This window comes from Eptesicus fuscus, chromosome 13 (genome assembly GCF_027574615.1).
Source record: "Eptesicus fuscus isolate TK198812 chromosome 13, DD_ASM_mEF_20220401, whole genome shotgun sequence".
In the NCBI taxonomy this organism is placed as follows: domain Eukaryota; kingdom Metazoa; phylum Chordata; class Mammalia; order Chiroptera; family Vespertilionidae; genus Eptesicus; species Eptesicus fuscus.
This window is the reverse complement of record NC_072485.1, coordinates 66328121-66341033: the sequence shown is the minus strand read 5'-3', so window position 1 is coordinate 66341033 and position 12913 is coordinate 66328121. Positions and strand designations below refer to the sequence as shown.

The 12913-nt window shown below is 37.3% G+C and overlaps 2 protein-coding genes across 2 annotated transcripts; both read left to right on the top strand.

Moving 5' to 3' along the window:
• The first annotated feature begins 592 nt into the window (after positions 1-592).
• LOC103302304 (olfactory receptor 8K3-like) lies at positions 593-1543 on the top strand. The gene has a single exon (XM_008159366.2). The coding sequence runs from the start codon at positions 593-595 to the stop codon at positions 1541-1543; it is 951 nt and encodes a 316-aa protein (XP_008157588.2).
• A 7510-nt stretch (positions 1544-9053) lies between these two features.
• On the top strand, positions 9054-10016 carry LOC129151325 (olfactory receptor 8K3-like). The gene has a single exon (XM_054725703.1). It carries the CDS (start codon positions 9054-9056, stop codon positions 10014-10016), a length of 963 nt encoding a protein of 320 aa, XP_054581678.1.
• The last annotated feature ends 2897 nt before the right edge of the window (positions 10017-12913 follow it).

Genomic DNA, 12913 nt, shown 5'->3' with positions numbered 1-12913 from the left:
TATATATATATATATAAAATTAGGTAAACATACCAATTTATATATATATTTCAGAGAGGAAGGGAGAGGGAGACAGAGATAGAAACATCAATGATGAGAAAGAATCATTGATTGGCTGCCTTCTGCATGTCCCACACTGGGGATCGAGCCCCAAACTTGGGTATGTGCCCTGACCAGGAATGCATCCCTGACCTCCTTGGTTCATAGGTTGACCCTCAACTACTGAGCCACACCAGCTGGGCTATATATTTTAAAAACGAAAAAGCAATTTTGAAAAATATATCAGAATTCCCACTGTAGGCCAAACTTTTCTAAAGATACATAGGTGATAGGCTATAGATTGTGTATACCTTGTAATGATAACCAGTATGTGAAACAAAAAATAAAATGGCTACTATAGCAGTAAGGTTGTAATGATTTCAATATTTGGTTCTAGGTTTAATGATGGGGCTGGGTTATACTATTAATTATTACATCTAAAGGCTGGGATTTTGGTTACACATACTGGCTTTGCCTACAAAAAGTTTACCAGATGATATCTCCAGAAACCTAATGACTCTTCTGATGGCTTTTCCCACAGTCATTTTCTGTCATGGCCTACAGGGACCAACAAAACCTAACAGTGCTAAAAGAATTCATTCTAGTGGGAATCACAGACCACCCTGAGCTGCAGGCCACCTTCTTTGGGGTGTTCCTCATCATCTATGCAGTCTCCGTGGTGGGCAACATGGGCATGATCATCCTCACCAAGATGGACTCCAGGCTTCAGACACCCATGTACTTCTTTCTCAGACACCTGGCTTTCACTGATCTTGGTTATTCAACAGCTGTGGGACCCAAAATGTTGGCAAACATTGTAACTAAACAAAAGACTATTCCCTACAATTGGTGTGCAGCCCAGCTAGCATTCTTCATCTTGTTCATCATTAGTGAACTTTTCATTCTGTCAGCAATGGCCTATGACCGCTATGTGGCCATCTGTAACCCCCTACTCTACACAGTCATCATGTCACCAAGGGTATGCTGGGCACTGGTAGCAGTACCCTATCTCCACAGTGCTTTTCTCTCTCTGATAACCACCATAAAGATTTTTATTTCATCTTTCTGTGGCCATAATATCATTAATCATTTCTATTGTGACAGTCTTCCATTGCTGACACTGCCATGCTCAAGCACACGTGAAATTGAGTTGATAATACTGATCTTTTCAGTGTTTAATTTGGTTTCATCTCTTCTGGTAGTCCTTGTGTCCTACATACTGATCCTCCTGGCCATCCTCAAGATGCACTCTGCAGAGGGCAGGCACAAGGCCTTCTCCACCTGTGGATCTCACCTGACAGTAGTGGTTATATTGTATGCGACTCTATTCTTCATGTATGTGCAGCCCAAGTCCAGTCATTCCTTTGACAGTGATAAAATGGCCTCTGTGTTTTACACTTTGATCATACCCATGCTGAACCCCTTGATCTACAGCTTGAGAAACAAAGAAGTGAAAGGTGCCCTGCATAGGATATGGAAAAACCTGAGCAAACGCCCCAGATGAAGTTAAATATAGACTGTGTGAGCAATAGGTTAGGTGTACAAGCTGTTTATGATATATGATAGGACTTAGAAAGCAGTGATCTATAAGAGGCATGGGAGATTAGAAATATAATTTTGTTGTTTTCACCTTATAGATGTTGAAGTAGTGATTATCCTCTGGTTTCAACTCTGATTTGTCCTCAGGTTGTACTGTAAGGGATCAAAGCCCCAATAACTGTTTCCACATTGCCAAGTACTTATTTTACTTGTATCTTACACAACATTTAAAGACAGGTGCCCATCAAACCAGCATAGTGACATACAGATGATGGCAGTTACTTTTATCAGTGGTGAACATATACACAGCAATGAATAATACATAAACAATTTGCCTTAATGACAGTTTAACTATATCTTCCTTTTGCTCAGTGGCATCTCAGATTCCTTTTAAAGCATACATAAACAATTATATGTTTTGGGAAGTAGAAATAATACTGTAATTATTTTCAAGTGACATTATTATGTACATTAAAAATCCAAAAGAATTATCAACCTGAAACATGAGAAACAATAAGTGAATATTGCAAGATTGGTGGATATAAGATAAGAAAGCATATAAAAGATCAATTTCCTATATACTAGTAAAAAGGAGATAAAAATAAAATTTTAAACTATTATTACACAACAAAAAATGTATAAAATAAAAAACATCCTGATGAATTATTTGCATTACTTAGTTGCTAGAAGCTACAAAATCATTACCAAGTTATTAAAAAAGACATAAATGTAGCAATATGCCATGTCCATTGATTGGAAATAACAAATGTGATAAGATCAATGCTCCCTAAATTTTTCTATAGATTTAATGCACTAACAGTTAAAAGTCCAATAGTATTTTTTAATACTCAAGTTGATATCAAATGTATGTGTAAATGCAAAATATCTAGGTTAGTTAGGGCAATATCTTAAAAGAAGGAAGAATACAAAGCACTTTTAATTACAGATATCAATATCTTTAATAAAACTAGGTTATTTGAAAATTGTGCCATCAGACCCGGGCACTGGAAGATAGCAGGATTAATTCCAAGTCAGGGCACGTGCTGGGGTTGAGGGTTCGATCCCTGGTCCAATTTTTATGGGAGGCAACCGATCTATTGATGATATATCTCTCCCTTGGATGCCCCTCTCTCTGTCTTCCTCCCTCTGTCCCTCTTGCCTCCCCTCACTCACTCCAAACCTGCCTCCCTCTCCAAAATCATATTTAAAAAACTGTGCCATCAGTGCAAGTAGAAGACCAATAAAATAAATGAAAATAATTCGTCCAATAAGTGACTTACATAAGTGACTTCACTTTATTCAAATATAAGATGCACTGCTATCTAATAAGGAAAGGAGGGTGTCTTAGTAAACTGACCTAGTTCATTTAGGTTTCCTGTGTAAAACATTAATCTTAGTCATTTACTTGCATCAAATGTAAGATTAATTATGAATATAAATGTGCAAACTAAAAGCACAAATTTTCTTGGAAAAAAAAGAATATCTTCATGACTTGGAATAAGCAAAGATTTCTTTATAAAGTTCAAAAATTATAACAGTGAAAAAGATACATAGATAGAACTATATACAAAATAAAAATTTGTATTTATCAAAATATCAACCGACACCACAGAAGAGATAAAATAAAATCCTGAGAGAACACTTCTGAAACACATATGCTCTACACAGAGTACTGATATCAGTAATTTGTAAAAGAAATTGCCAAACTGTTAAATTAAGTATGATTTAGACCATCAATGTACTGTGGGGGGAAGGGGAACCAGGGTGGTCAACACACCTGAAGAAATGCTTCACAACAAAAGCTATCAAAACAGCCAAAAATTCATAAATGTCTTCAAAATATCATTAATCATTAGCTAAGTATGTTAAGGTTATACTATGAAATCACTACACACCCAGCAGGATGGCTAAAATTCAAAAATTTGAACAATAGTTTAAAATGATGCCAATTTGGAAAGCAAATATTATTTTACTTCTTGAGGACATGCACATTGTTATAAAAACTGAAAAGCTAAGGGTAGAAATGACTAAATTTTAGTATGTGTATTCTCTATGAAGCAGCCATTCCATTCTTGAGTAATTCTGCCCACTGGAGGATAAAGTGTTTGTCAGATGTGGCCATCATAGGTGTTAAATGCGTATCAAGGGTAGAAGGGGTGGTGCATTTACAGGGTTGGGAAAAGTAGCTTTAAAGTTGTGACTACGCAAAAAACTTTATTCTTATTTTATTTTAATTGCAATTATCAGGAAATTTTATATATCAGGGCAATATTTTTATAAATAATATGTGATTATCTATAATAAATCCAAATTTAACATTTTATAATACCTAAAGAAGTGAAAAACATTTTATTTTCAAAGCATAAAATGGAATACAATGTTAATAATATCAGCAGTCATAAAACCCTGAAATTGGAAATAATTCTAATATTCAAAAATAGAATAATGGATAAATAATTTGTGATAAAATGGAACTACAAATAAAAATAAGGATGAGCACTCTAGAAATACCTATGACAATATATCAAGTGAAAGCCCAGACACACAAAAAACAATGTACAGGATTTCTTCTATACTGTATAAAGTAAAAAACATAGGTGAAAATAATCTATACCATTAGAAGTCAGACTGTGTGTGTGTGTAAGACAACAGTGCATAATACAAAGGAGAATGAAGGGTTATTTTGGAGTTCTGATAACATTTTGTTTATTTTAGTGGTTATAATTGCTATAATTTGGATCCTGACTACACAGTTGTGTTAATTTTATATACATTTACTAGAGGCCCAGTGCACGAAATTCATTCCCGGGGGGTATGGGGGGCCCTCAGCCAGCCTGCACCCTCTCCAATCTGGGACCCCTCAAGGGATGTCTAAAACGGCAGTCAGACATCCCTCTCACAATCCAGGACTGCTGGCTCCCAACCACTTGCCTGCCTACCTGTATGATTACCCCTAACCACTTCTGCCTGCCAGCCTGATCACCCCCTAACCACTCCCCTGCCAGCCTGATTGACGCCAAACTGCTCTCCTGCGAGCCCGATTGCCCCTAACTGTCCTCCCCTGCAGGCCTGGTCCCTCACCCAACTGCCCTCCTCTGCAGACCTGGTCCCCCCCAACTGCCCTGCCCTGTAGGCCTTGTCCCCCCAACTGCCCACCCTGCAGGCCTGGTCGCCCCTAACTGCCCTCCCCTGCCGGCCCAGTCACCCCTAACTGCCCTCCCCTGTCGGTCAGTCATCCCTAACTGCCCTCCCCTGCTGGCCTAGTTGCCCCTGCTTTCCCCTGTTGGCTGGGTCGCCCCCAACTGCCCTCCCCTGTAGGCCTGGTTCCCCTCAACTGCCCTCCCCTGCAGGGCTTGTCCCCCTTAACTGCCCTCCCTTGCAGGCCAGTGTCCCCCCCAACTGCCCTCCCCTGCAGGCATGGTTCACCCCAACTGCCCTCCCCTGCAGGCCTGGTTCCCCCCAACTGCCCTAGCTGTAGGCCTGGTCCCCCCCAATTGTCCTCCCCTGCAGGCCTAGGTCCCCCCCCCAACTGCCTCCCCTGAAATCCTGGTCCCCCAAACTGCCCTCCCCTGCAGGCCTGGTCCCCCCCAACTGGCCTCCCCTGCTGGCCATCTTGTGGCAGCCATCTTGTGTCCACAAGTGGGCGGCCAACTTTGACCACATGGGGGAAGCCATCTTGTGTGTTGGAGTGATGGTCAGTTTGCATATTACTCTCTTATTAGATAAGAAGATATCTGCTTCTCTGACCTGTTCTGTGGTCCAGGGACCCTTCATGGCCCATCTCCCATTTAACAGTTAGTCTCTAATACTCCAACTCAGCGCTTTAGCCATAGCTTTATTTGTATGTATTTGTTAACATGTAAATTATACTTTAATAAGTTAAATACACCACAAATAAGGGAAAATAGCTACACATATCTATTTTCCCTTATGAATTTCAAAACAATGTAAAACATTGTGCAAACAATTCTCCATTATGTCCTCAGTGGTAAAATCATAAGCAGACACTCATTTTATTTATTTTTTCAACTTTATTTTTATTACAGATGCCCCCCCCCTTCTCCTCCCTCCCCCCACCATATACATACACCTTGGCCCACCTCCACACACAACTTTGCCCACCTTCACTCACTTTTGTCAGTATCTATGGGTTATCCACATATGTTCTTTGGCTAATTCTTTCACCTTCTTTCACCCAGTCCCCCACTCCCTTCTGTTGCTCTGACAACTGTCAGTCTGTTCAGTGTATCCATGCCTCTGTTTCTGTTTTGTTTGTGAGTTTATTTTGTTCATTAGCTTCCACATGTAAGTGAGATCATATGGTACTTGACTTTCTCTGACTGGCTTATTTCACTTAGCAAAATAATCTCCAGGTCCCTCCATGCTGGTGCCAAAGGTAAGATTTCCATCTTTCTTATGGCCGAGTAGTACTACATGGTGTAAATATATCACAGCTTTTTTTATCCACCCATCTACAGCAGACACTCCTTTTAGAGGAGACAATTAAGGATTGCCAAAAAACTAAAATGCTCTCCTAAAGAAACAATAACCAAGAGAATGCAAGGAAAGGTACCTAACATAACTTCATTTGTGTGGGACTAGAAAGATGTCTGTACAATTAGCAGATATCCCATTGGCTTTGTTTGAAGTTTTCAAATGCTTTAAGCATAATTAACAAATTGTATCCTTTCCCCTCAGGGACGATCTCAAAGGACCAAGGAAACCCGTAAATTCTTCTTATTGGGTTATCTTAGGGACACATCATGGGGCAGCACAGTGAGATTCCTTCTTGGAGGTGAGTAGACTGTACCTGCTTCTCTGACCTGTTCTGAGGTCCAGGGACCCTTCATGGCCCATCTCCCATTTAACAGTTAGTCTCTAATACTCCAACTCAGTGCTTTAGCCATAGCTTTATCAACCTGCTTTAATAAATGAAGTTTCAACAGCTACTTTATTATGATTTTTGATGAAAGCTAGACATTTATGTTGATGTAGTAAATATGAGACCTCTGAGGAGCGAGGAAGCATTAAAAATCTCAAATCCCAATATCATAAGATTTGTTTTATCTTGGACCCTTAATCAAGATGTCAACTATGATATTGCTATTTGTAGTTAATTGAATGTGTTTCAGAATTAATAACCTCTATAGTAAGGTATATTCATAATGTTTTTCAGTTACCTCTAAATTAAAAAAATTTTATCAATATTTTAATCAATCATGTCATTTCCCTGTTTAAAATTTTCCACATGTATTCAAACTTTACAAATATCATTGCAAGGATCAATGTTATTTGAAAGTCACCACTTTTAGTGGGAGGTGAGGCCAAAGCAAAATATTAAAGCATAAATTGCACTACACTGCACCTCAGTCCCTCCATGTCATGGAGGGACAGAGGTGCAGTGTAGTGCAATTTATCCCCTCCCTCTCATATGCAAGCCTGGGAAGGGTCTTTGAAATGCCATCAAGTTGTATCATAACTAAATGCACATCTAACAGAAATTGGGAATAAATTTAAAATATACACAAATATAGACTTAAGTAAAGAACAGTCTTTGCAAAATTATAAAGCAGGAATATACATATGCCTAAAATTAAGGTTTCTTTTCCATTCTATTTACTAGTATTTATTTATTTAAATATATTTTTATTGATTTCAGAGAGGAAGGGAGAGGGAGAGAGAATGAGATAGAAGCATCAATGATGAGAGAGAATCATTGATTGGCTGCCTCCTGCTTGCCCCACACTGGTGATCGAGCCAGAAACCTGGGCATGTGCCCTGACCTAGAATCGAACTGTGACCTCCTGGTTCATAAGTAGATGTTCAACCACTGAGCCATGCCAGCCAGGCTCCACTCTATTTATTTTGTAGCTCTTTCTAAAATTCTCTATATTTTCACTCAAAAATGACTTGGGTGTTGAAATATCTACATTATGAATATTTTATTGATCTCTCGATGTATAATTCATTTATTGTAACTTATTTTAGATCTGAAAGCAGAAACTGGCAGAGGAAGGGAGACAGAGCTGGGGAACAGTTTAACTGATCTGAACTCTTAGTGCAATTTTATAGTGAAGGTCCAATGCTAAGCTCTTCCCCTTGCATTTGTTACTTATTTTGAGAGTATTGAGTAAAAACAAATTTAAGAGGTCAGAACCAGGTCATCTTCAGTTATCATATTAAATAATCTAGATCTAAATATAAATCCATGTAAAAAAAGAGGTTAGTGTTTCACTATCTCATATATTTTCTCACATGTAGAGAGACTGGTATTTACTAGCATCGATATAGAAAAGTGTCCAGGTTTTAATCTCTCATTTATTCCATGACACTTATAATGCTACTTATATAAGTGTATTACCTCTTGAGAATTAATTCGGTGTTCCTGAACAAGCCACAAATATTCTGGTTTCTGCCTCTTTCAGTCTCCTTATTCTGGATATTTAATATAATGTAATTGTACAGCATGTGACCTTTATTAGTTGGCTTCTTTCACTTTGCATAATGTCTTAAAGGCTCATTCATGTAGTAGCATGTATCAATACTTTTTTCTTTTATGAATTATTAATATTTCATTGTATGGATATACCATATTTTTTTAAGTGGATGTACTTTTGGATTATATCTATTTTTAACTATTATGAATAGTGCTATGAAGATTTACCTGTAACTTTTTGTGTGAACTTAACAAAGGTTTTCCTAACGTATGGGTATATATCTAAGAGTGGAATTGTTAGGTCATAAAGATAATTCTATGATTAGCTTATTGATAAACTATCAAAATGTTTTCATAGTGGCTTTTTCCACTTTAAATGACCTAGAAAAGTGTTCAAAGGTTCTAATATCTCCACACTGTTGCCAGCATTTGTACTTTTCTGTGTGTGTGTTTTTAAATAACCTTCCTAGAGGGTGTAAAACAGTACCTCAGAGTAGTTTTAACTTGCATTTTCCTAATGACTAATGTTGTTAAGCCACTTTTCATGTACTTATTGGTCACTTGTATGTTTTCCGTAATAAATGTCTGTTCAGGTCTTTTGCCTTTTTAAAATATGTGTGGGTTATTTACATTTGTTGTTGAGTTTTCCAAATCATTTGTATATTGTATATACTGGAACCTTCACAGATATATTACTTGCATTAATTTTACTTTGTGTGGGTCACATTTTAATTATTTGATAATGTCCATCAGTGCACAAAAGTCTGTTTTACAACTTTGATAACACACCTATTTCTGCATATTTACTTTTGTTGTTTTTTGCTTTTGTGTCAAATCTAAAAACCTGTAAGAGCTTTGTTGAGCTGGGAGAGAGATAATTGAGCTGTCAAGTGTTAGAATAGCCAGGTAAAGCAACAAGCCATGAATGAAATAATGAAACCTTTAGTTACTTATTACAATAGAAATCTCTAGGCATAGCTCATGACATTTATTGATTAGCTATATATTTATTCCCATTATAGGTTTCCTGAATGGCCTGATGGACAACCACAATCTAACTATGTTGAACGAATTCATTCTAATGGGGATCACGGACCTCCCAGAGCTGCAGGCTCCATTATTTGGGCTCTTCCTCATTGTTTACCTAGTCTCCTTGGTGGGTAACCTGGGCTTGATTATCCTGACCAAGATAGACTCCAAGCTACAAACGCCCATGTACTTTTTCCTGAGATACTTGGCTTTCACTGATCTTGGTTACTCAACAACTGTAGGACCTAAAATGCTAGTAAATTTAGCTGTCAATCAACATACAATCTCCTATAATTGGTGTGCTACCCAACTCACTTTCTTCAGTATGTTTATCACCAGTGAAATTTTTATTTTGTCAGCAATGGCTTATGACCGCTATGTGGCCATCTGTAACCCTTTACTCTACACAGTGATCATGTCACAAAGATTATGTCACTTGCTGGTTGCAATGCCCTACCTATACAGTGTCTTTTTGTCTTTGCTGGCCGTCATTAAAATTTTCATTTCATCATTTTGTGGCTGTAATGTCATCAGGCATTTCTACTGTGATAGTCTGCCATTGATATCTTTGCTCTGCTCAGACACACATGAAATCAAATTGATCGTTCTGAATTTTGCAGCTTTTAATCTAGTTTCATCTCTTCTGATAGTCCTTATGTCCTACATTCTGATCCTGGTTGCCATCCTCAGGATGAATTCTGCAGAGGGCAGGCACAAGGCTTTCTCTACCTGTGGATCTCACCTGACAGTCATAGTCATTTTCTATGGTACCCTATTCTTTATGTATGTGCAGCCCAAGTCCAGTCATTCATTGGATACTGATAAAATGGCCTCTTTATTTTACACTTTGGTCATACCCATGCTGAATCCCTTGATTTACAGTTTGAGGAACAGGGAGGTGAAAAATGCCCTAACTAGAACCTGGAACATTTATGCAAACATTCTATTGAAAATTCCCTGTAAGATATGGTAGCAATTAGTTATGTATTAGCTAATGTATACTAAGTGTCAATGCTTTAATCTTGTGTTGTTACATTCATGAAATGGGCAAGAATCAATGTGTGATAGGCCTAGAAATAAGAAAAGTATTTATTATTTTCAAACAAAATATATCACTAATAAACGACTGCTTTCTGCTTATACTTCAGTTATTAACCTATAAATATTCAAAGTCAGATTAGGTGCCATTTCTATATGTTCTCACATGTAACTCTATTTTTGCTTACATTAAACATTTATTTTTATAAAACTAGCCTCTATATTATATTCAAAATTAGATGGTATAGGCACACAAAAAAATACCTGATATATATATTTAAAAAATACCTGATTATATGAATAGATACATTCAAGGAAATACACTTACATTGTTAAGAGTAATAAACAAAATTTATCTATTTATGGAGCTAAGATTAAATCAGAATATTAGGCAGAATGAGAAGTAAGCTATATAATATGATGGATGGTATTGAGCAATATAAAAATGTAATAGAACATGCAGCCAGAATAGAGTTTAAATTTTAAGGCTGTCCATAAGGGTGACATTTAAATAAACACTGGAAGATATGAGTCAGTGGACTATATGGCTATCTAGGAGAAGACCATATAACAGAGAGAGAAGTGTAAATGCAACAGTTCTTAAATGACAATGTTGTTGTGGTATTATGTAACATCAGAATCAAAGGAAGTTGAAGAATAAAATGTGATTAGGACATAGAAGAGGTGATAATACACTTGTAACAGAAGTTGACCTTGTAGGACTATATAGACCATTGTAAAACTTGCCCTTTCTTCTGATTGATAAAAGGACCCTGAGGGTTTTGAGCCAATGAGTGATTAAATTAATCTTATATTAAATGACATGTTAGACTCTGTACTAATAATAGGTTGTAGGATACTAAAAAAGGAAGTGGGGAATCCTGAGAGAGTTCATTTAGTTGTGCTAATTGGGAGAGGACAGAAACTTAAGCCATGGCAGAAAGAGTCAGAAGATGAGAAATGAGTAGATTCTTAACACATTTTTTAAGGAAAGGTCAATAATATTTCTTCATATAGATGGGGTTTGTTAGAGGCTTGAAAAAATATTAATTATTTTTAAAGAATAGAAAAACTGGTTCCCAAGCTCACCTAATATATGCTGAATACTCTCTTTTGTTTCCAACTAATGTGGAATAATAGAGACTGGACTTGCCTTTCTATTAAAACAAGAACAAACACAAGATGCAAGAAACAATAATTTTCAAATCAATGATATTAGGCAACAAAACAGTTTCCCTGAGAGATGAAGAATAAGGGAGGTGAACTCTGATTACCCATCTCTCCTTTCTTAAGAGAGTTTCTAGGCCTCCCTATCAAGGTCAAAACCTAGAACACTTCAGCTGATGAGGCAGAGTTGACAGTCCAGTGAGACCAGGCAGCTAGAGTTCACAAGACAGAGTACTAAAGTCCAGGGGCTTCACAGAGAAAAGAAGGTAGGCATCTAACAGATAATCCTTCTCAGTTATTCAAGGGATGACTGATCAGCACATGCAAGTGGAAACCACCCAAGGCTAAAGAAAGAATCATATTGATATGGAATTTTTGGACTAGAACCCGGATTCTTTGTCCACTGGAGTAGAATAATGAATCCACGGATAGAAAGTGATATAGCAAAGGTGGAGATTTATTGTAGAACAAGTACAGACTCCCACATGGGGAGAGGGAAAGAGTCCCACAGAATGGACTCCCATGTGGGAAGGGGGAAAGGATCCCACTGAGTTCCTTTTCCCTAAGGCATATAAAGGCTGCAGATCTTGGTGCCTTGATATCCCCTCTGATTGGTCAATATTCCCTTTCCAATTGGTTACTATAGTGATTTCTGAGGCCCTCCTCCTTCATTGTCCCCCTATTCCTTCTGGGAGTTCTTCCTTCTTTATTTTGTAAATATAAACCTTTTTTGACTACTACCAGTTCCCTTGTCTTATGGAAATATACCTGTTGCTGCTTCCTTGTCTTATGGAAAAGTAACTGCACCTGGCTTCATTGTGTTGTGGAGATGTATCTGTTGCTGCTCCCTTGTCTTATGGATATGTAACCACACTTGGCATTCTTGTGTTATGGAAATGTACCTTCTCCCTATGTTTTTTTCCCATAGACCCCAATTCTAAAAATTCCCTAAGCATGGCTATATCACCCTAAAATTCCTGTTTCAATATGGAAAACAAATAAAGACAACAGTACTCAGAACTCAAACAGAGGCAGGAACTGTGACAATTTGTTACATAGAGTAGAAAAAATCATAATTCATGGGGTTTTATGTAGATTACACAAGAAGGTCTTACTCTGGTAGAGGAGAATAATTAGCCTAAACTGAACATTGTTTGTGATTTAAAAAAGTTATAAAAGGAACATCAGAAAGTAGATAGATAGATAGATAGACAGATAGATAGATAGATAGATAGAGATTTATATAGATATATACTAGTATATATATGCACACACAAATACACAACATATAAACATCTAAAGACCTTCAACTGATTGAATGAGGCCCACCCACATTCTGGAGGGTAATTGGCTATACTCAAAGTGTATTGATTTAAGTGATAATCACATCTAAAGAAAATCTTCACAGCAACCCTAGACTGATTTTTGACCAAAGAACCAGCCACCATAACCTAGCCATTAGACATAAAAAGTAATCATCAAAGCAGGAAAAAAAGAGAGAAAGTTAATCTGGAGTAAAATGTAAGAATTTAATGAAAAACAAACAAAAACAAATCTAACTTACTGATGAATACATTCCATCAATTCCCCTCCTTATACTTTGCTAAACTTTCAAATTCTTCAGGGACAATTAAGAAATTGCTTGGCATGTCTTCAGGGAGTGTA